The 25,984-nt window shown below is 40.4% G+C and overlaps 1 protein-coding gene across 8 annotated transcripts in view; it reads right to left on the reverse strand.

The window, feature by feature from the left end:
• GRIP1 (glutamate receptor interacting protein 1) overlaps positions 1–25,984 on the reverse strand; it is a 325,558-nt gene that overhangs the window by 217,703 nt on the left and 81,871 nt on the right. For 2 of the 8 annotated variants that reach the window (XM_072146655.1, XM_072146644.1), the window contains exon 1: positions 6,644–7,085. The exons of 3 other annotated variants lie outside the window; for them this stretch is intronic. In XM_072146655.1, coding sequence (XP_072002756.1) covers positions 6,644–6,776 — 133 coding nt within the window. In that variant the 5' untranslated portion in view covers positions 6,777–7,085. Of the gene's footprint in view, positions 1–6,643; positions 7,086–25,984 lie in introns of those variants that run through there. 3 more of the 8 variants (XM_072146653.1, XM_072146652.1, XM_072146645.1) reach the window with 2 other exon arrangements.

Consider the following 25,984-nt stretch of genomic DNA (forward strand, 5'->3'; position numbering starts at 1 on the left):
ATGCTGCTATGGTGTGCTACGGGGGTAAAAATCACAACGTATGAGACATTATGGGATTTTCCAAACAGTAATATTCACCAACTACCCACAGGGAAGGTAATAAATGCTTGATCACAAAAATGTGTGTCCCTATACTGAAAGCCAAGTAATATCCTAATAGTACAAAGGTACAAAAATATATAGTGCCACACCTGTCCACAGGTAGTATGTGGCATTGCAACTCATCCCTATTCACAAAAGTGAGATTTCCTTGTTTGCCAATCCTCTGTGCAGTCCGATAAAAGCCAATTCTAACACAACAAAATACATTTATTGTAGAGAGTGAGAAAAGGTAAAAACATAGAAAACTTTTCTTCTGAGGAAACTGGCCAAGCACTATTATAACAGGATCATAAAGAGTCGTCTTCCACTTTCTACAGTTACACATTATCCTGCCAGCAAGAAAACACAATTGTTGATGTTGCCGCTGCTTCCTCTGAAACTGAATTACGCTATACTTTATCATTGCTTAAAGGTTCTCCAATACCACACAGGCAAAAACTACAAAGGCCTTAAATTGCCACTTAAACATCTGAACAGCTGAGACACAGAAACTAAGTGAAACCAAATAATGACACCGGAATATAGCACAAAAAAAAGACAGTACCAGCAGGAACATTAGGATTGGCGGAATGAATGCTGCCCAGCTTTCCCAAGCAGGTGATGCCGGCTCTCTAAAACTTTGATATACCGTATATTGCAATCTACCTGAGACTAAAGCTATCATTTCTGTAATATTACGAAGCAGTGTGGCGATGGGTCTTTGAGGGATTTTCTCTCCTACACAAAGTGAGGGGTTAACATACAGGTGCCTCTCAATAGTAAGGAGCAATGTGAGTAAAATGCAAGACTTTTTGGGGTACTTTAAATTTGTGACCCAGAGATGACAGACCATTTTTATGGCAATCTATTACCTATAAATAGAATGTACTGTATGTTGAAGTCAGCATAAAACAGGCAGCGTTCACCACTCCGGGAAAGGTCAGGGAGCCATTCTAGCAGCTGTCCTCACACTTCAGTCTTAGGCTAAGGTCACACCACTGTCATATTTGTTTAAAAAGAATAATGTAAAAATAATGTATGCATATGCTGGAACTGTTGACCCAATGAGTGTTTTGCTGACAGCTATGTAAAGTGTATGGCAGGGCAACTCAACAGATTTGGAACATACAGAAGGCAGTAACAAGATTTGTTTTGGTATCCTTTAGGTCCCTTGCACCAAAACAATTTCCTTGTAGGAGCTATGCACAAGTCTACATCTGACAGCACTCAGACATTGATAGTCTATTGTGCTAAGAAGATGTAAGAATTTTGTTTACAGTCTGTTGTTCCAATCCGAGAAGAAGAACACAACATGCACTTCCCTGTTCCTTCTCTTCTCTGATTGAAGTCAAAGGATGCGTGAAAAAAAACATACCGCACTAGGATATCAGCCTAGTGCCATTAGTTTTTGCGCCAAAAAGTAGCTCAGAGCTGTAAAAACTATATGTGAAAATCTGACACAATTAGTATTACACTAGGGCTACAAAAATAGATGGTCGGAAAACACTAGAACTGAAATTGGACCAAACAATTTGACACTCAGTTTGTGGGCAAATAGCCTTAGACCCTTACATCAGTGCTAGTGATTTCAGTAGTTCTGTGCGATCATTGGGCAGAACAACAAGAATCATGGACATGCTGGCTCCAGTACATCATGAACACAATGGGGGTCATTTACTAAGGGCCCGATTCGCGTTTTCCCGACGTCTTACCCCAATATTTCCTATTTGCGCCGATTTTTCCTGTATTGCCCCGGGTTTTTGGTGCATGCGATCGGATTGTGACGCATCGGTGCCGGCATGCAGGCGCCGGAAATCTGGTGGCGTGGCCAAACTAAAACCCGACGGATTCGGAGAAACCGCCGCATTTAAAAAAAAGTGTCGCTGGACACGCGCTTCTCGGCACCTGGTGGACGTCGGAGGAACTGCCTTAGTGAATCGCCGGAAGACCCGAATCCACCGCTGGATCGCGAATGGACAGTGTAAGTAAATCTGCCCCATTGCCCCAGATATATGAAAACTAGTGCATATAGTCTTAGTGATTCACTAATGTGCACTTTGCACCACATTATTTAATAGTGTCACCGCTCTTAGTAAATCTGGTCTGTTTTCAGGCACTGATGCACCTTATTTTTCTTTTTACTAAGGGCTTTGCACCGCTTTGCGACACACTTTAGTCAGACTGTTCAAATTCTTCATGGCTAAAACGGCTTGCACAGGTTTTAAGGAAGTGTGTATCCCACGCGACCCTTTTGTGGCACAGCTATGCTGGCTTCCATGCAACACAAATTAGCGGGTATACCGCCAGACGATCCATCTGATTCGGACCGTGCGCTGTATTTAACTTTCGAATTGTGTTGCACACCCCATGTTAAAGATACACCACAAAAAAAATGGTGTACTCTGGCAGACCTGTGCGGTGAAGCAACACATTCATGATTTCTGGCGCCCGATCTAAGGCCCCTTCCACACTAGCGAGTGTGATGCGATGAACTCGCATCACACTCGCAACGCAAGCTGCCGGGAACGCACGGCCCGAACGCTGCACCGCGGGAGTGAACTCAGCATGTCAGTTCACTCCCGCGGTGCAGCGTTCGGGCCGTGCGTTCCCGGCAGCTTGCGTTGCGAGTGTGATGCGAGTTCATCGCATCACACTCGCTAGTGTGGAAGGGGCCTAAGTGAATCACCGCACACTGCATTATAGACTTTCAGTGAACTCAAATGACCTGGAAAGTAAATGTGCCCCAATAATCGGTATGGGCCATAAGGTTTTGTCATGTGACACAGATTTTTCCTAGAAACATTAGTGCAGCACGCAGTAACATCTTTTCAGTATTAAAAGCAGATAGTGCCTTACAATAAGACAATGTTTTACACCCTGTGTAAGGGAACATGGCAAGAAGTCTTTTTTTTATAACAATTTTTAGGATCTTTGTATGATGGAGACTACCAACATTCAAGAGGTAATAATAGTCATTGTAGTACTTCAGCAACAACATTTCACCCCCATTTGTATTTCTATAAAATGTCACCTATGGACTATTAGAAAACAGTCTAGAAGTTGTTTATTGCTACAGAAACAAGATTTGTTGAAATTCACTTTCATGTTACCTTACCTGTCTCCATAGCAGAGGTAAGCTATATTACATTATGGAATTGCCACAATACTTTTAATGAAGTGTTTCCCTTCCTAACATTTTGTACTTGTGTCTTTTGGAAACATTTGCTGTGGTTCATAGACAGATGATTTAGACAGAAAGCCTCCGAATCTACATTGTTGTTGGGCCTGTAACTCTTTCTATAACAAGCAATGGATTGAAGTTTACCACCATCTACAGGTGCATTTTAGTCTCAAGTACTGGTTGTCTTAACACAAGTCACTTAATATTTACTAAAGAGTTTTTATATGGTTTCTTAATGTAATATAGCAAGGAACAGACGATTGATTGGTTCCTGGTGATGGCAATGATTATAAAGTGACAGTCTTAGAATCTTGTCTTGAACATTTTGAGGGTCAGCACAGCACGCATAATGCAATATGACACACCAGGCTCAGCGATTCCTGCACGGCCTGTAGTTTGCCTGTCACTGTCTCCTCAGGCACATTGGGCTATTTGTAAACTAAAGGGACGAGGAGATGGAATAAAGAAGTGACAGCCACAGAAAATAAACTGGAAGAACCCCCTCCCCACACATAGTTGTGTAACCGCTAGCTTTTCAGGGCAATTAAGAAGCAGGATTCCTGCAAGAACAGTCACGTTCCCTCCGCAAGTTACAGATAAGAAAACTAGGATCAACAGCGCCAATGTATAACTCCTGCCCTTATGACATAAAGCATATCTCAACCATGCTGTATGACAGCAGCAACAAGTACACCTTCACTCACAAGAAAGAGGTCTACAAGAAATATGATTACACCCACAACATAGAATAGGGAATATATATATTACAGAATTAATATATATGGCTTTCATTCACGAGCTGTATGAGGTCTGGATGACCCCAACGGAGACAGATTGCAGGGATTTCCAATAACTAATGCAATGAATGATCAATAACAAAATTCATAAGTATTTTTGTAGATTTTGAGCAATGCTCCTCGGTAAGTGTACATACAATACATTCTTAAAATGGGCACAATACAAATGTGACAACTGAAAGCTGTGCAGCACAGTAGAATTTCACAATACACGTTTTACAATGACCAGTAATTTGTCGTGATTTGAGGATATAAGAAGGATTTAAAGGGCATCTACCACAAGTATGAAGGACTGTATGCAAATGAGCCTGAACCTGGAGCCCCTCAGGCTCATTTGCATACAGTCTTTCATCCTGGTGGTAGAAGTCCTTTAAGAACTTCTAAAGTTGTGCATGGTAAGTAGAGTGCAGAGTGTGGATGTAACCAGGTGTGAAGCTGAAATAGTTTATGACTAACTCTGTGTAACTCCACTAGATGACTAATCCCACAAATGAATATACAGCTGAACCAATGCTCGTTTTAAAAGAAGTTTTGCTGGACTGAATCTATATGGTCCTGGAGGACTGATGCTATATAGTTCTGTATTTTCATGACTGCTGGACTACTGCTATCTAAGACTTGCTGGACTGATGTTATATAGCCCTGTAATAGTGGTGAGTTATCAGATCTGCTAAAGCAATACTATACAGTTGTGAATTCTTAGATCTCTTTGATGCTGTATGAAGGTGTATGATTGGATCCCTAGGACTGGTGCTGTATGAAGGTGTATGGTTGGATCTCTAGGACTGATACTGTATGGAGGTGTATGGCTGGATCTCTAGGATGCTGTATGAAGGTGTATGGTTGGATCTCCTGGACTGATGCTGTATGAAGGTGTATGGTTGGATCTCTAGGATGCTGTATGAAAATGTATGGTTGGATCTTTAGATTGCTGTATGAAGGTGTATGGTTGGATCTCTAGGACTGATGCTGTATGAAGGTGTATGATTGGATCCCTAGGACTGATGCTGTATGAAGGTGTTTGGTTGGATCTCTAGGATGCTGTATGAAAATGTATGGTTGGATCTCTAGGATGCTGTATGAAGGTGTATGGTTGGATGTGTAGGACTGATGCTGTATGAAGGTGTATGATTGGATCCCTAGGACTGATGCTGTATGAAGGTGTATGGTTGGATCTCTAGAACTGATGTTGTATGAAGGTGTATTGTAGGATCCATAGGACTGATGCTGTATGAAGGTGTATGTTTGGATCTGTAGGACTGATTCTGTATGAAGGTGTATGGTTGGATGTGTAGGACTGATGCTGTATGAAGGTGTATGGTTAGATCTCTAGGACTGATGCTGTATGAAGGTGTATGGTTGGATCTCAAGGACTGATGATGTATGAAGGTGTATGGTTGGATCTCTAGAACTGATGTTGTATGAAGGTGTATTGTAGGATCCATAGGACTGATGCTGTATGAAGGTGTATGTTTGGATCTGTAGGACTGATGCTGTATGAAGGTGTATGGTTGGATGTGTAGGACTGATGCTGTATGAAGGTGTATGGTTGGATCTCTTGGATGCTGTATGAAGGTGTATGGTTGGATCTCTTGGATGCTGTATGAAGGTGTATGGTCGGATCTCCTGGACTGATGCTGTATGAAGGTGTATGGTCGGATCTCTAGGATGCTGTATGAAGGTGTATGGTTGGATCTCTAAGACTGATGCTGTATGAAGGTGTATGATTGGATCCCTAGGACTGATGCTGTATGAAGGTGTATGGTTGGATCTCTAGGACTGATGCTGTATGAAGGTGTATGGTTGGATCTCTAGGACTGATGCTGTATGAAGGTGTATGGTTGGATCTCTAGGACTGATGCTGTATGAAGGTGTAAGGTTGGATCTCTTGGATGCTGTATGAAGGTGTATGGTTGGATCTCTTGGACTGATGCTGTATGAAGGTGTGTGGTTGGATCCCTAGGACTGATACTGTATGAAGGTGTATGGTTGGATCTCTAAGACTGATGCTTTATGAAGGTGTATGGTTGGATCTCTAGGACTGATGCTGTATGAAGGTGTATGGTTGGATCTCTAGGATGCTGTATGAAGGTGTATGGTTGGATCTCTAGGATGCTGTATGAAGGTGTATGGTTGGATCTCTAGGATGCTGTATGAAGGTGTATGGTTGGATCTCTAGGATGCTGTATGACGGTGTATGGTTGGATCTCTAGGATGCTGTATGAAGGTGTATGGTTGGATCTCTAGAATGCTGTATGAAGGTGTATGGTTGGATCTCTTGGACTGATGCTGTATTAAGATGTATGGTTGGATCTCTAGGATGCTATATGAAGTTGTATGGTTGGATCTCTAGGATGCTGTATGAAGGTGTATGGATGGATCTCTAGGATGCTGTATGAAGGTGTATGGATGGATCTACTGGGTAATGTTATATAGTCCTATATTGTCATTTGTGATACATTGTGAGCTGTGCTGGTTACGCACTATATTGCAGCACATCTCTGTCTGCTATAAGATGTACTGCAGCAGCAGGGCAGGCTACACAGCACCTGATGTGCCCACATAACACACAGAGAGCTCTTACTTCTGAAATGCTCGGAAGCATAGTAATACACATCCTCGTAGCCCTCATGGTAATCCTCCTCAGGTCGGTACTTCTTGCCTTTCCTTCTCCTGGATCTTCTGATCTGCCTGACAAAACCCAGAAACCTTTCCATCCCTCGGCTGCTGGTCCCGGTGCCCGGCTGCTGAGATGAGACAGTCTGGGTGCAGGGCGATGCGCATGCACTGGGGACCCGCCGCCGCTGTGTGTGCACTGCTCTCCTCACAATGAGTCACTCATCTCCCGGGGGCAGCAGGTTTCCTTGGCAGTGAGGTGCGGCTGGGTGCCCCACAGGGGCAGAGTGGAGTAAACTTGCTCGGCTCTGTAGTGAGTGCGCTGTGTGTGAGAGGGATCCCTGCACTGACATGTCTCTCCCCCACTCCCCGGCTTTCCATCATTGGGAGAGGGGGCTGGAGGGAGACGCCTTGCTGCCAGGGCTGAACCATTGTGCTGCAGAGCAGGAGTAACATCCAGGTCCCACTGCCTCTTTATGGTGCTTCTTCCAAGAGCACAGACAAAACCTCAAGGTTAGACCCCCTCCCCACTACTGTATTATTACTAGAGTGGTGAAGCCCACACAGGATTACAATACTATGAGGTACAAAACCAACACACACACTGCACTAGAGCATCAGGACAGGTACTTCACATGTGCACTTCTAGGACTGTATGTACACAGCACTACACTACCACTGTAAGGAAAGGTACATCACCTATATATACACGTATAGCACTACACTACCACTGTATGGACAGGTACATAACCTATATGTACACAGTACTACACTACCACTGTAAGGACAGGTATATCACCTGTACACATATAGCACTACACTACCACTGTAAGGACAGGTACATCACCTATAGACGTATAGCACTACACTACCACTGTATGGACAGGTACATCACCTATACACGTACATCACTACACTACCACTGTATGGACAGGTACATCACCTATATACATGTACATCACTACACTACCACTGTATGGACAGGTACATCACCTATATTCACGTATAGCACTACACTACCACTGTAAGGACAGGTACATCACCTATACACGTATAGCACTACACTACCACTGTATGGACAGGTACATCATCTATACACGTACATCACTACACTACCACTGTATGGACAGGTACATCACCTATATACATGTACATCACTACACTACCACTGTATGGACAGGTAGATCACCTATATTCACGTATAGCACTACACTACCACTGTAAGGACAGGTACATCACCTATACACGTATAGCACTACACTACCACTGTATGGACAGGTACATCACCTATACACGTATAGCACTACACTACCACTGTATGGACAGGTACATCACCTATATACATGTACATCACTACACTACCACTGTATGGACAGGTAGATCACCTATATTCACGTATAGCACTACACTACCACTGTAAGGACAGGTACATCACCTATACACGTATAGCACTACACTACCACTGTATGGACAGGTACATCACCTATACACGTATAGCACTACACTACCACTGTATGGACAGGTACATCACCTATATACATGTACATCACTACACTACCACTGTAAGGACAGGTACATCACCTATATACACGTATAGCACTACACTACCACTGTAAGGACATTTACATCACCTATATATACGTATAGCACTACACTACCACTGTAAGGACAGGTACATCACCTGTACACATATAGCACTACACTACCACTGTAAGGACATGTACATCACCTACACACATATAGCACTACACTACCACTGTAAGGACAGGTACATCACCTATACACGTACATCACTACACTACCACTGTATGGACAGGTACGTCACCTATATATACACAGCACTACACTACCACTGTATGGACAGGTACATCACCTATATACATGTACATCACTACACTACCACTGTAAGGACAGGTACATCACCTATATACACGTATAGCACTACACTACCACTGTAAGGACATTTACATCACCTATATATACGTATAGCACTACACTACCACTGTAAGGACAGGTACATCACCTGTACACATATAGCACTACACTACCACTGTAAGGACATGTACATCACCTACACACATATAGCACTACACTACCACTGTAAGGACAGGTACATCACCTATACACGTACATCACTACACTACCACTGTATGGACAGGTACGTCACCTATATTTACACAGCACTACACTACCACTGTATGGACAGGTACATCACCTATATACACGTACATCACTACACTACCACTGTAAGGACAGGTACATCACCTATATACACGTATAGCACTACACTACCACTGTAAGGACAGGTACATCACCTATACACGTACATCACTACACTACCACTGTATGGACAGGTATGTCACCTATATATACACAGCACTACACTACCACTGTATGGACAGGTACATCACCTATACACATAGAGCACTACACTACCACTGTAAGGACAGGTACATCACCTATACACGTATAGCACTACACTACCACTGTATGGACAGGTACATCACCTATATATAAACAGCACTACACTACCACTGTAAGGACAGGTACATCACCTATACACATATAGCACTACACTACCTTTTATGGACTGGTACATCAACTATACACATATAGCACGACACTACCACTGTAAGGACAGGTACATCACCTGCACACATATTTCATTATAGTACCACTGTATTGACAGGTACATCATCTATACCAAGTTCCAAATTGTTGTATATACTGGAGTATAAGCCGACCAGACTATAAGCCGAGGTACCTTATTTTAACACAAAAAAACTGTGAAAACCTATTGACTTGAGTATAAGCCTAAGGTGGGGAATGCATTGGTCACAGCCTCCACCCAGTATATAGCCAGCCAGCCCCACAGTATATAGCCAGCCAGCCAGCCTCCTAGTATATAGCCAGCAGCCTCTGCCCCCCAATATATTGCAAGCAGCCCATGCCTCTAGTATATAGCCAGCCAGCCCCTGCCCCCAGTATATAGCAAGACCCTGCCCCCTAGTATAATAGCCTGCAGCCCCTAATATAATAGCCAGCCCATGCCCCCAGTATATAGCCAGCCAGCCCCTGCCCCCAGTATATAGCCAGACCCTGACTCCTAGTACAATAGCCAGCCCCTGCCCCCTAGTATAATAGCCTGCAACCCCATAGTATAATAGCCAGCCCATGCCCTCAGTATATAGCCAGCCAGCTCCTGCCCCCTAGTATAATAGCCAGCCCCTGCCAGCTAGTATAATAGCCAACAACCCCACCCACAGTATATAGCCTGCAGCCCCCTAGTATAATAGCCAGCCCTGCTCCCTAGCATACAGCCAGAAGCCCCCTACTATATAACCAGCCCCTGGACTCTAGTGTATAGCCAGCAGACCCTTCCCTTTTATATGCCCAGCCTATAAAAAATAGTCTTTACTCACCTTTACTCACCTGAGTAGAGAGGGTTTTTTTTATAGACTCGAGTATAAACAGTTTTTTAGCACATTTTTTGGTTATTTCAGATTTTCCTAAATGGTCGATGCAAATGACAGTCAGTATAATAAAAATCACCCGTTAGAGTATAACTCAAATTGTATTGAACAAACCTCCCAATGATAACAGTATATTCTTCAAAATAAAAAAAAAACTCAAAATGCGCAGTTCCAAATGATTATGCACTGCAGAATTTCCAAACATTTTATATGCTGTAAAGAACTGAAATGACTATTAAATGACCAGAGCTAAATATCATTTGCATAATAATTTGGAACGTGGTATTTCACAGATATAAGTCCAACCTGTCTCTATCAGTGCTGGTGTAAACAATTTTGGTGGCCCAGGGATATGACCGTAAACCATCTGAATATGGTAGGGCAGGGCAGATTTTTCTCATGAATAGCTTCTCCTGTGTGCACACTGCAGTGCTCGCTGCATCCAGACCCTCCCCCTCCATTACAAGACAATGTCATACAGAGAAACTTTCTGCCGGCAAACAACATGCAGTTTACTCTACAATCTACAGATAAGATAAATAATTGTGTCCTATATCCCTCTCATGGATCTCTCATCCATGATCTGTCTCATCTCTATTTTTCAATGTGCCAGATACTAGTAGAATGTTCAGAAGCTAAATAAAAGTGTAGATAAACCCTGGGCCCTCATAATCTAAGCACATTGTCAGCACACAGCATCTCATAGCACTAAACGGATCATTAAGTTTCTGCTTCAAAGTTAAGCATTATAACAATGCATTCCTCGGATATGTAAAGGTTGTTCACTCCTGGCCCGAATCCTTAGATCAGGAATTGAACAAAAATTTAAAGAACAATTCATAATTTTCCAAAATTCTTATGAAAAAATATTCAGCCCATTGATCAAACTGTACCAATTTTTTATATATCGGTGTATAACAAATTCCATTTCAAAATCCAACTTTTGATTGATAAACCTGCTCTAGGAAAAAAGAACCAACAGCTTCCCTGAGTATGAATATGTTTCAAAATCTCCCGTTAGAACATAACCTTAGACAGTATTTGTAAATCTAAAACCTTTCTTTCTATAACAGCCAATATTACCTTTTACATAAATTTGTCATACAGTAGCTTCTTTGTTGCACTTACCAGATGGGCCAGCCTTCACTCCACGACTGCGGTCACCAGTTACCAATTGTCCTCCTTCTTTTTGAGCATGTGTTAGGAAGTAGTAATGTATACTGGAAATACTGCATAATACTGTGTTTTGGAGACTATGGGGCACATTTACTAAGAATGTTTCAAACTGCACTAACTTTGGCTTGCCTGTGTATAATGCAGGGTGCGCTAGATTCATGATTTCTGTCGCCCGTTCTTCATGAATCTGGCGCTCCCTGAACTGGCCCGACAGAGTGCACCATTTTTTTCTACTCTATCTTTAACATGCGGCGTGCAACACACTTCTGTCAGACTTGCAAGTTAAATCTGGCGTACAGTCTGACATGATGGCTAGTGAAGCTGCGGCACACAAGCGTCACATGCAACTCATTGGTGGTGCAGACACTTCTCAAATACCTGTGCAAGCAGTTTTGCATTAGAAAGAACATGCCAGAAAACTATCACAAAGTCCTTAGTAAAAGTGCCCCTATATTTTGTATTGGTTTAGCAATAAGTATTTAGCCCTCACTAAAAGCTCTTAGATCCTGAACTGTAAGAACTGAGTTTTCATTTGCTGCCTAATTTATACATCCCCCACCCCACTTTTGACACCATGTTCACATTTACTAAGGGCTTTGCGCCACACTTTTGTCATACCGTGCACATTCTTCTACGCTAAAACTGCTTGCACAGGTATTTAAGAATACCGCTATTGTGAGGTACGCGACACTTTTGTGGCACAGGTGCTCCAGCCTCCATGCAATACAAATTAGGGGGCGCGCCGTATTTAACTTTCAAATTGTGCCCCAATGCTTTTGAATTGAATTTTGAAATGCATTTCAAGTGCATTAGAAGTTACTCCTCATCAAATTAATATTAATTTAAACCTAAACAGTTTCCTTCGGTAAGTAGCAATACATGTTTTGCCTAAATGCATTTGTGTTCAGGAAGAGTAACATCCTATGCGTTTGAAACACATTTCAAAACACAAGTCAAGTGCATCATGTGAACACTGCCTTGCAGGTGACAATATAAAGGCTAATCCATGCAATTCACTACACCTGTCAGTGGTTTTAAGGTTACGGCTGAACAGTGAACAGTTAGATATCAAGCTATTAAATTGTGCCGCATGTTTTTCACACTGGTCTCTAAAGTGCATCAACTCCCACACAGTGCAGCCACACACTGACTCATAAGAGCAGATAATTGGTGACCTCTTGGAAACTTGCAGTATTTCGGGGAACAATGGCACAACAGGTGTGACAGAGAATAAGACAGCTCATCTCAGTTTAATCATTTACTACGGACAAAATTTCAGAAATATTTTACTTGCAATGTAATCACCCATGAGTGTTCTTGACATTTCTAACATCATGACAAATAGCAAAAGTGTCAAAAACATTTCAGTTTCGGAATTTAAAGTGCACCACCTGCAAACAAATCAGGGAAAGGGCTACACAAAGATTTTGACCAACACAGTTGAGTGTTGATACGCACATTTTGCAAGGACAATAATAATAATAGTCTTTATTTATATAGCTCCATCATATTCCGTAACGCTTTACAAATGAAGAATAAAAACACACACACATTATATATATACACACAAAATATATATATATAACTCACCGGCCACTTTATTAGGTACACCTGTCCAACTGCTCGTTAACACTTAATTTCTAATCAGCCAATCACATGGCAGCAACTCAGTGCATTTAGGCATGTAGACATGGTCAAGACAATCTCCTGCAGTTCAAACCGAGCATCAGTATGGGGAAGAAAGGGGATTTGAGTGCCTTTGAACGTGGCATGGTTGTTGGTGCCAGAAGGGCTGGTCTGAGTATTTCAGAAACTGCTGATCTACTGGGATTTTCATGCACAACCATCTCTAGGGTTTACAGAGAATGGTCCGAAAAAGAAAAAACATCCAGTGAGCGGCAGTTCTGTGGGCGGAAATGTCTTGTTGATGCCAGAGGTCAGAGGAGAATGGGCAGACTGGTTCGAGCTGATAGAAAGGCAACAGTGACTCAAATCGCCACCCGTTACAACCAAGGTAGGCAGAAGAGCATCTCTGAACGCACAGTACGTCGAACTTTGAGGCAGATGGGCTACAGCAGCAGAAGACCACACCGGGTGCCACTCCTTTCAGCTAAGAACAGGAAACTGAGGCTACAATTTGCACAAGCTCATCGAAATTGGACAGTAGAAGATTGGAAAAACATTGCCTGGTCTGATGAGTCTCGATTTCTGCTGCAACATTCGGATGGTAGGGGGTCAGAATTTGGCGTCAACAACATGAAAGCATGGATCCATCCTGCCTTGTATCAACGGTTCAGGCTGGTGGTGGTGGTGTCATGGTGTGGGGAATATGTTCTTGGCACTCTTTGGGCCCCTTGGTACCAATTGAGCATCGTTGCAACGCCACAGCCTACCTGAGTATTGTTCCTGACCATGTCCATCCTTTTATGACCACAATGTACCCAACATCTGATGGGTACTTTCAGCAGGATAATGCGCCATGTCATAAAGCTGGAATCATCTCAGACTGGTTTCTTGAACATGACAATGAGTTCACTGTACTCAAATGGCCTCCACTGTCACCAGATCTCAATCCAATAGAGAATCTTTGGGATGTGGTGGAACGGGAGATTCGCATCATGGATGTGCAGCCGACAAATCTGCGGCAACTGTGTGATGCCATCATGTCAATATGGACCAAAATCTCTGAGGAATGCTTCCAGCACCTTGTTGAATCTATGCCACGAAGAATTGAGGCAGTTCTGAAGGCAAAAGGGGGTCCAACCCGTTACTAGCATGGTGTACCTAATAAAGTGGCTGGTGAGTGTATATATACACACTGTATGTTATTGTAACATGATTACATGACTAAGCACATAGATTTTCCAATTCACTTACGAGAAGCAGAGACTTTAAATAAAAACCGCCTGTTAGTTGTTTTTTTCTTCCAAACAGAATGACTGGTTTGGGCGTTAGCGAAAGTCATTGCACAAGGCTTCTCTAACATATTGATGATAGGGAAAGGGGTGGGCATTAGGGATTTTAACATGACAGTTTTTTGTTTGTGTGCTGTGCACATCCCTCTGAAGAGAAGCACTGGAACAACAATATAGTATGTACAACATACTCTATCAGTGCCAACATAATGGGGCACATTTTCGAAGCTCCATGCGCCAGTTTTCTGTTGGACTTTGCACATTCTTTTATGTGCAAACTGCTTGTACATGTATTTAAGAAGGGTCCGTGCCACATATGTGTAGCATGCAGCCCTTTTGTGTCGTGGCTACACTATTCTTCACGAGATACAAATTTCTACACTGAAGGGGGGTTCCGGTGCTCAGTCGAACCATGCGGCAGATTTAAAATGCAAAGTCCTACAGAAATGTATTGTACGCCCTACGTTAACGGAAACCTACCACTTCCGATGGTGCTTCTAAGCAGCAAATGCTGTGCACCAGCTTAGGGTGAGCTAGTGCCGGCGCTTATCTTCGTTATGTTCTTAAACGGCTTTAAAGCATTTAAACACCTTATTAATCTTTATATCTGAAGTAGCTCCACCGTACCGTGATCCGCGCTCGGCGCACCATGTGTGCGGCCGTGCGCCCGAATAGGAAGTGGTCGCACCTAGCAAGGACCACGGTGCGGTGAAGCTACTTCGGATATAAAGATTAATAAAGTGTTTAAATGCTTTAAAACCGTTTAAGAACATAACGAAGATAAACACCATTTACTGCTTAGAAGCACCATCGGAAGTGGTAGGTTTCCTTTAACGGTGCACTCTGTTGGGGCAGTGCAGGGGGTGCCAGATTCATGCAGAACGTGCGCCAGAAATCCTGAATCTGGCGCCCTCTGCCCTATACACAGGAAAACTACAGTTTGCACTGTTTTTAGTAAATGTGCCCCACTGTGTGATCTTTCAGTACATTTTACTAGTTCGTTCTAGTAAACCACCTTAAAAAACACCTAAGCAAAAAATAAATCGTTCCACTTAAAAAAAAAAAAAAGAAACATCGGAAAAAAATGGTTTCTTATTCATGCTTCTTGCACAGATTATAACTCAATAGTCGCAATCATATCCATTCTGCTGCCTATTGCTTTTATGCCACTTTTATCTGTAGTCATTAGGTTTTATAGCTTATTTGCACTGTAAGTGTCCTTTTAGATCCCCGCTGGCAGCAATGTTTTGGTCTTTATTACTATTATGAAGTGCAGTGCAAATCTTCATGGATGTCCTTAGGCATGACCCTTTCATCTCCACATTTCTCAAGCATCAAAACATTCTTCAAAAGAATCACTGTGACAGAATGAGCATTGGGAAGTATTTTTATCTAGAAAGCCACAGTGTGGGATAAAAATTCATTGCCCCACTGCTTTTACCTGCCTAAATAGAAGAAGAGTAAACAAAGCTCCCGCATTAAAGGTGCACCATTTGTCTCACAGACCAAAGAAGAACTCCGCTTTTATGAGTTCAGGGAAACGGAAAGCCGAGCAGCTGCTTACAAATTGCATCTTATGGGCTGTTTATTAGATTCACATCTGTTTTGCGAACTAGAAGCAAAAAGTTTACTTTACTGAAACAGCTAAAAACAGTTTACACTAGAATTGCATTAGCTAGCACGTAACACATACCAACAGCATTGACTTTCAAGGATGACCTTCAGAAAACTCCAGTTGTGAAGAAAGTAACAGCATCAACAAGAGAAACTTGAGAAAAGTATATGCTCCATGTAATTTTAATGATATTAGATTACTTTTATGTGAATATGGCAAAAAATTATTTCACATTTTAAACCTGCACCTGCACCCAAATTCTGAAAGTTGTCATTCATACATAAAAATATGTGATAGCTCTAAAAAGCAAATGAATGAATATATATAACACATAGCCTCTAGGGAATGTTCCATTTCATTATATTAATATAAATTTTGTTATTCTAAAATTCTGCAGTATTCACTATTCAGCTCACCCTGAAAGATATCTCAGCGGAACACAATCGCCAAATTGTAATCATGATTAGAGTCTGTGCTGCTGTTTAGTGGGGAAAACAGCAAAACCAAATAGTAGAAAAGTTACTCTTTTAATACATATTTGCTGTAAATTTCTAAAATAAAAACTTATTTTTTTAAAAATGGTGCTTTTTAACCCCTTCAACCCCATCAAAGCCAGTTTTCACCTTCCCAGTCAGGCCCTATTTTTAGAATCTGCCATGTGTTACTATAAGTGGTTATAACTTTGGAATGCTATAAAATATCCAGGTGAGTTTGAGACTGTTTTCTCGTGACATATTGTACTTCAATCTTTAATCTTTTGTGTTTAGCTATCAAAAAACATACATATGGTGAATATTTTAAAAAAATTCTCCTTTCTAAAAGTTCAAAGTTTTCTGCTTTCTAAGCATATAAACAGACCACCAAAATAACTTAACAACAAACATTTTCTAAATGTCCGTGTTACGTTGGCAAAGGTTTTTTTATGCGTCCTCTCTTTCTTCTAGGATGTTATAAGGCTTCGAACTGTGGGTGGGATTTTTCACATTTTCATGAAAATCAACTAATCTTACATTTTGAGGGACCTGCTCAGGTTTCAAGTGACTTTGAGATACCCAAAAATTAGTATAACCCTATAGATTACCCCTTCTTGATGTTTCACAGGGAATTAGAACAAAATGAAACTTCAATTTAGAAATCGTAATTTTATTTGGAAAATACATTCATTTTGACCAAAGACTACACAATCACCATGGATAATATGACATTTTTAATATGGATTTGATGACCAATTTCTTCTAAGCGTGTCAATACTCCCTATGTGGTGGTAAGCTGCTGTATGGGCACATGGCAGTGCATAGAAGTGGAGGAAAGCCATTCATAGCAGATTTGTATTTCACATTATCCGGACTATAGAATTTTTTTTATTTTTCTGTCATTTGGCTATATGAGTGCTAATTTTTGCAGGATGAAATGCACTTTACAGATATCTAATTTTGGGGCATCTATAGCTCATTGATGAGCTCCTAAAGGGGTGGTCCCATTTCAGCAAATTAATGTTAATGTTTTTATGATAAAAAGTTATACAATTTTCCAATATACTTTCTGTATCAATTACTCACAGTTTTCAAGATCTCTGCTTGCTGTCATTCTATAGAAAGTTTCTATGTTAACTGCCAGTGGACAGAAATATGACCATGGTCACACAGGTGCAGAGCTCGTTAGCATCATGGAGAGTAATCAGAGCTGTGGGTTATAACGAGCCGTGCACCTGTGTGACCATGGTCAGATTTCTGTCCACTAGCAGTAAATATAGAAGCTTTTTATAGAATGACAGCAAGTAGAGATCTAGAAAACTGTGAGAAATTGATATAGAAAGTATATTGAAAATCTGTATAACATTTTATAATACAAATAATAACATTAATTTTCTGAAATGGGAATACCCCTTTAACTTTTTTATTTTATTTTTGAAAAAAAAATGGATATTTGGTGAAAATTTGGAAAAATTCTTGATTATCGAAATTCAAAATGTTCTACTTTTTTCACACAGTCATAACTGAAAAAAAAACTTGATAGCTAACATTAACCGAATGTCTGGTTTATGTCTCCATGGTTTTTTATGCATCGTCTGATTTTTGTAGGATGTTATGAGGCTTTGAACTTTAGGTGCGATTTTTCACATTTTCATAAAAAAACACAAAACCATGCTATTGAGGGACCTGCTCAGATATCAAATCACTTTAAGAGGCCCAAATAAATGTAAAACCCCATAAAAAAACCATTTCAGAAATTACACCCCTTAATGTATGTAAAACAACTTTCATGATGTTTGGTAATCTATTATTTGTTTTACAGGCGATAAAACAAAATCGTGTGCAATTTTGAAATTTAATTTTTTTTTGGCTATATATCGTCCTTGTGCCGCAAGGGGTGTATGGAGAGAGCTGTATAAAACAGCCAACATCCGCCTGTCACTGCCACAAGCGAACGGTCGAACCCGAGCGTGGCACCTAACTTACTGTTAAATGCCCGCCGCGATCTTGGATGGACGATCGCCGCCCCCTGTGACGTCATTGGTTGCTATGGCAGCCTAGAGTCTCATTGAGACTCGTAGGCTTGCCAGGTGCAATGATTTCTAATAGCCAGCAGAGGGCAGGCTATTAAAAATCATAGTAAAATAGGTATATACATACATATTATTAGCAATCGGACCCTGCAGGGTTAAATTAACCTGGAGGACCTAAAATAATGGTAAAAAAAAAAAAAAAATATGTATGAACAAATAGTAAAAAAAGTAAAAGTTTAAATCACGCACTTTCCCTAAAACTGATATAAATATAAATAAACAGTAAAAATCATAAACACATTAGTTATCATTGCGTCCCAAAATGTCCGATCTATCAAAATATATTAGCAATTTTTCCCAGCGTTTAACCCCGTAACGGAAATTGGTGCCCAAAGTCAAAAATGCCACTTTTTTACCATTTTGAAAAATATTAAAAATTCAATAAAAAGTGATCAAAAGCCCATACAGTCCTCAAAATGAAAGCATTAAAAACTTCATCAAAAGTCGCAAAAAATGACACCACCCACAGCTCCATGCACTGAAGTATGAAAAAGTTATTAGTGCCAGAACATGGCAAAATGAAGAATTTTTTTTTTGTACAGAAGGTTTTAATTTTTTTAAATGTATGAAAACATTATAAAACCTGTACAAATTTGGTATCCTCGTGATCGGACCGAACCAAAGGATAAAATAGACATGTGATTTGGGGCGCTCAGTGAAAGCTGTAAAATCCAAGCCCGCAAGAAAACGGCGCAAATGCATTTTTTCATCATTTTCACTACATTCTGAATTTTTTTCCAGCTTCCCAGTACACGGCATGGAATGATATATACCATCACTATATTTGTTATGCAGAAAACAAGCCGAAACAGAGCTCTTTACATGGAAAAATAAAAAAGTTACAGATTTTTGAAGGTGTACTTGAAAAATGTACTAATTCTCATTAAATAAAATACCAAAACGCTCCACAAAGTTTAATTCCCAATCCCTCCCGCGTATAACAATACCCCATATGTGGTGGTAACCTGCTGTATGGGCACACGCCAGGGCATTGAAGGGAAGCTGCGCCATTCAGAGAAGATTATGCATTGTCACTTTTTATTGGCTATACAATCTTCATTTTTTTGGCAATTTGGACATATAAGGGCTTATTTTCTGCAACATTAGCGGAACTTTACAAATACTTCATTTTAGTTGGTCATTACCCTATTGATGATATTTTATTAACTCTTGAATGTACAGAAAAAATTAAATTGTCAATTTTGGTTTCCTTTCTTTTTGTATTTTTTGGGGGTTGTACACCGTAACATAAAAATCTCATTTATCTTTATTCTATAGATCACTACGATTACGGTGATACCCAATTTATATAGTTTTTTAAATTTATTTTTTACAATTTTACTGTAGAAAAACTAACATAGAGAAAATTTCATTCATTTTCCTATCGCCATCTTTTCGGAGACATAACTTTAATATTTTTTGGTTCACAGAGCTGGTTTAGGGATTATTTTTTACGTATTGAGTTGTCCTGTTCAGTGGTACCATTTTTGCTCGCATAACTTTTTTTGATAACTTTATAGAACATTTTTGTGAAGGGATTTTATGAAAAATTTACAATTTTTGGCAAGTTTTTCGGGTTTTGTTTTTTTCAGCGCTCACCGAGCAGGTCCAATAATATTTCTGAGCTGTACAGATTGTTACGGATGCGATGATACCAAAGATGTGTGTGTGTGTGTGTGGGGGGGGGGGGGGGTTGATTTAGTGGTTTTTTTTTTCTTTATTAGATATGTATAGGGAAAGTTTGTATTTATCGGACTTTAACTGTATTTAATTAATTCTTTTTATTAAAAAATGTTTTTACTAAGTGTTTTAAACTTTTTTTTTTACTTTTGCAGGTTGGCTTGGACAAGCGATGCTCTGATCGCTTGTTCAAGCCCTTATTCCTATAACACAGTTTAATACAGCCGGGTCCGGCAAAAAGGCAGGACCCGGCTCCTGGAAGTCACCATGCAGCCCCATGGCTGCCAGTGGAGGTTTAGAAAACACCCCCCTGGTAAGCACCGCGAGGTGGTCTGATCTCTTGACTGCATATAAGGGGTTAAAGCCCGCGATCGAAGGAAACTAGAAACTAACATACAGCTGGCACCCACAGCTTCTGGTACCAGGTCCTTTTAGCCATGTAATATTATTACGTCAAATGTTGGGAAGGGGTTAATGGAGCTTCTGGGCTAGATTTGGATTACATACCATTAAATTCCTACACATTTGGAATGTTTTAAAGTAGTAAACTGCACAGACTTTATTCCACTAAGGGTTTCATCTTTTAGAGATTTGCATTCCTTCCTGCGATGTAGATAACAGAGGAATTTCACAAACCAGACTCCCTACCTAGTCTTTTAAAGAACAAAGGGCCATGGCGCTGCTATTCAGAAGACTTAGGTAAAGAACTGCAGTCATGCTGAGATGCCGGCTTCCAGGATGGAGTAAAGTACACGGAACCCTCATGTGGCCACCATGAATTGTGATTGTCATGCAGTATTCTGAGGAAAGCAGATTATAACCTCTCACTACTAGGAAATGCTTGTTATTAGTATACAAGACTTTTTAAGAAGTTTGGGTAGAGAATTCATAACTTCTTGGGGTTATTTGTTTAATAAGAAATAAATCCCAGTGCTGTGAATCATAGTCCATCTAAGTATACTGCCTCCTTACAGACACCGTAATGCATCAAAGATAAGATGATAGCTATTTTTCCTCACAATCTCTCCCAATAGGATTCCTTTTGCCAGATTGTGGAAGGAGTGGGTCACTACTTTCCCAGCACCCGCTGTTGAAGATCAACTGTAGTAACATTTAATTAACTTCTTCTCTCTGCATAAACAGAAGATCCGGGGAAAATCAAAATCTGCTTCAGAAAAAAAAAAACGAGAAGAAATCCTGCAATTCAAAATAAGCAAAGAAGACTTTTTTTTGAGGCTGCACAATTTTGGAGGTTTTTAAAGTGTTTTAGGAGATTAAATAAAAGTGTGCTAATTTTCCTTAGAAGCGGGGTTACAATGGCCCCATGTGCTCTGTCTGCTTTCTCCGCTCAGGTCTCTTCACAGCATTGTGCACCAAGGATAATAGCAGTGCTGTACTTTCAGAAAACCTCTAAATGTAATTTATAAATTGCTAGGTTCCTGTACATGAAGGATAAAAGTAAAAACAACGTGGGCTTATGCTGAATTACAGCTGTGTTTTGTGGCCAATAATAGGCAATAATCCTCTGTATTTGTATCCAATATTGTTTAAATTTCACATCATTTTTATTTAGTCCAAAGCAGAAAGAAAATCAAATTGTCACGGCCGTACCCGCGATCCGTACAGTACCTACGTGGCACGGTGTATACCGGTGGTCATCCTGAGGTCCTGCCATCCTGAGGTCCTGCCTACCCAAGGTCCTGCCTACCCGAGGTCCTGCCTTTCCTGCTTCCCTACCTTGGCTGCTACCGCAGGCCTAGTCGCACCTGTGGAATGACCTGGTGGCCTCCCGCTGCAGCAAGACCATCCCGCTTTGCAGCGGGCTCTGGCGAACACCAAGGGTCACTTAGATTCCGGTCCTGGGTTGCGGCTACTACCATCATCCCCCGCGGTGGTCTGGGAGTCCACAGACTCTCTTCCCACAGAGACTTTCTGACGGTTCGCCCATCCGAACCGTGACACAAATCAAGGAGAGAATATCTATATACACATGCAATCTGACAGCCTATACCAGTGGTGGCAAACCAATGGCACAGTTGCCAGAGGTGGCACTCAGAGCCCTCTTTATGGGCTCCCTTGCCATCACCCCAGGGTAGAGTTTGCCAGACAGGACTCAAGGTCTTTTGCAGTCCCAGGCAGCCCAGGACCCCAGAAGGAAGCTACAATGATAATCCAAACTTCTTCTCCTTCTTTCTACTGTATTGGTGTCTTTGGGTGCCTATACCATTTAAACCTGTGAAAGAGCAGGTAGTAATAAGTTACTGCTTAAATTGTCGCATTGGCACTTTGCGAAAAATATGTGGGTTTTGGTTGTAGTTTGGGCACTCAGTGTCTAAAAGGTTTGCCATCACTGGCCTGTACAGATCCATAGGAAAAGACCACTACAAGCTACATACAATACATCTACAGACTTTACCATCATTAGATTAAATGATGTATAGAATAAATATATTAAGAAACTTGCCAAACATTTTATTAGGAAAAGGCTTCCTAGGGCTATTGCACACAATAGTTTTGCTGAATTGGACAGACCTACTGGTAGGAAATTATATGATGGAAGCCACACACACCCTCCTCCCCGGGCCACGGCAGATACATGAGGCGGCTTAGACCTGGCTCCAGGCTCCCATTGCGTAGTTTTGCATAAAAACCTATAAACCTTCTATGGTGAAGGTTTGCAGGATTTAGCAAGTGTACGGGCACGGGGCAGGAATGCCCCACGCCAGCCCATTTCTGCAAGTAATTGTGTTTTCAAGTTTTTAGTCCAGATAAACGTCCCCCACTGTGTTTGTTTCAGCTGCATTAGGTTTCCCCCGGAACATGGACCAAGTTTGACAGACTAGAGTCTGTTATGTGCAATGGCCGATAGGCCCATAAATTGCTAAACATAATACATTTCAGTTTATCTAAATAAGATTATTTATTTTGGACAAGTACAGGCGGTCCCCTACTTAAGAACACTCGACTTACATAGTTACATTCCCTAGTTACAAACGGACCTCTGGATATTGGTAATTTATTGTACTTTAGTCCTAGGCTACAATAAACAGCTGAAACAGTTATCAAATGTGTCTTTAATGAAGCTTTAGTGTTAATATTGATTCTTATGACAACCCAACATTTTTAAAATCCAATTGTCCCAGAGACCAAAAAAGTTCTGGCTGGGATTACAATGATAATATATACAGTTCCGACTTACATACAAACTCAACTTAAGAACAAACCTACAGACCCTATCTTGTATGTAACCCAGGGACTGCCTGTAACTAAGTTTCCTGGGTTTTAACCTTTTTGAAAATATCAAGCCCAAATGGAAACAAAAAAAAAATTGGCACATCATCTACATGAAATCCTCCCACCATACAGTTTGGTCTATAGAGCTCTTAGTTTTGTTTACAAGACTTGATGTTCCATTGTTATCATGTGCAATTTTGGGTGTCTGAGGCCACCCAAAAATGGATCACATTACTCTTGAATTTTAGAAGCCAAAAATCTGCAGCATAGTGCAAACGAAGCCTTCTAAGAAACACGCATTGAGGTACTCCAGCCGTGTTCATACTGTCCACCAATGATGGTATGATAAATATAAGAGTATACAGCAAGTGGGGGGGGCACATGTCAGGTCTTTTTATGTACATCAATTCCTCCCATAGAACAACCCTTCCCCTTAGTGTCACCGCATGGCAACTTCATAGTTGCAAAGTAAGTGCATCATGTTTGGGATATGGAGATCTGGATGGGTCTGATGGCACTGGAACTGTAGTCCTATGACCTCCCATTAAGAATTTAGAATTCATCTGAGGCTGTGGAGCTTGCCTCCTCCTTTTCAGACAGATTGTTTTACCACCAAAATGATTTACTAACTAACATTTTCCATATGTCTTCGCTATGATTTCATGATATCAAATATTTTATTTCATTTCCGTAATCAGATTTCTGTATTTTCAAGGAGATTTCAGAATTGACTATATTTGGGATCAATTTAGTTTGAGCTAATAAATATATAACATTAGTAACCCCAAATGAATCACCCCATTTACAGATCTGCAGCCCTCAAACTATTAAAAATAGTTTTTAGGAAGATTGTTCACCCTTTGAGATCTTCATAGTAGTTAATACAAAACGGAGGTAAATTTTAGTCTAAACAATGGTTTCATTTTGTTGTTAATGCAGGGCTTGATGCATTTTTCATGCTATGCCCTATTGATGAAAAATGTGTAACCTTTTTTGTGGGTGGGTTGAGTAGAAAAATTATCAATTCTGTCTATATTTGCGTTGTCTATATGTCTATATTTTGTTGTACATTTTACTAGTTTAGTAGAATAAAACCTAATGTGGGGTAAACATATCTATAATTTTTGCATCACTTTCTAAATAGCATAACAATTATTTTTTGGTCCATAAATTTTCTTGAGAGCGTCTTTTTTTGATGGGCATGTTGTACCTTACACCAGTAACATTTTGACATTTTAACTTTTTTTGATGAATTTTTATTGCATTTTATGTGGGACAGGATAGGTAAAAATATTTTTTTTATGTTTTTTTACACCATTAATCATGGTATTGTACAGGCCAATAAGGAAAATATATACAATTGTCTACTAACTGCAACAGTAGATACATAGTTATTTTAATAACTTTATTGTATGTGGCCAGCACCAAATGTACATGTGCAGCTATTAATCTCACCACTGCACTTGTGCCACAAAATAATTCTTCAGTTTAAAAACATTTTTAACAATTCCATAATGATAGCACGACCCAGCTAACAGTTACTCCAACATGACGTTGAGTAACTACATGAACTACGGTACGTTGAAATTGAGTTAGAACTATAAGATGTAGAAAAGCATTTTGGATTCTCAAATTTAAAGGGAACCTGTCACCAGGTTCTCATATCGAAAGTATTCCCCACCACCACCATACAGTACCTTTATGCTGTAATAAACCGCCGTTTTAGAGATTCATAATACTCAATCCCGACAATAAAATCAGTCCAGGAAAGTTTTTGCACCATGTATTCAAATAATGGGGTTGCCTGCAGTAGGAACACTGACTAATTAGGCCCTTTGTCCAGATTTCACGGCTCCACAAGCTGCAAAGCTCATATGCACATGCGCAATGCTTCTTCCCAGTGTCACTGTTCTCAAAGCTCTGTCGTCCATCCTCCCCAGCACACAGTGACACATGGTTCCAGGTTAAAGCTACACTGGCTCGCAGAGGTAGTCTTGAACTTATGATTCGGGTGCCTGCAGTGATTCCTCAGTATCACCGTTCAGATTAGAGTGTGGAGAAAGAAGCTTAGTGAAACCCCAAATATTATGTTGACTGCAGAATGTAAGACAGCATTCTATGACGGTCTAGAAGACAATTTCCTGTCTGCTAAGCAAGAACACTTACTGCACATGCCCAAGATTGGAAGAGACCTGGAGCTGTCAATCAAAATAATAGGGCAAGAGATACCACAGAGATGTCACAGATACCAGACAAGAATCAGAAAGGGGGGGGGGGGTGTCAAAGTAATGTATTTATATTAACCTCTTCATGACGTGGGGTGGTTTTTGTGCCTTTTTTGAGACACATAGGACTAGTTAAAAATGTGAAATAAGTTTTTTTTTGCTTTATTTGAGGTCAAAATTACAAAATGTGAAAAAAGGCCTTTTTTGTAATTTAAAGAATATATTGATTTAAATTTGGTCAAATTACCATAACTCAAATCGAACATATAAATAAATTCCTATTTTTGGGACAGTTATTTTGATATAGAATGTTTATAGTCTAGGGCAAACAGGGTGACTATGGCAATATTTTTTAATTGGGTAGAGAATTTTCTGTTGGCAAATAGTAATTATTTTATTATATATTTAAATATATATTAAGTATC

This window comes from Engystomops pustulosus, chromosome 4, assembly GCF_040894005.1.
Source record: "Engystomops pustulosus chromosome 4, aEngPut4.maternal, whole genome shotgun sequence".
NCBI classification, from domain to species: Eukaryota; Metazoa; Chordata; class Amphibia; order Anura; family Leptodactylidae; genus Engystomops; species Engystomops pustulosus.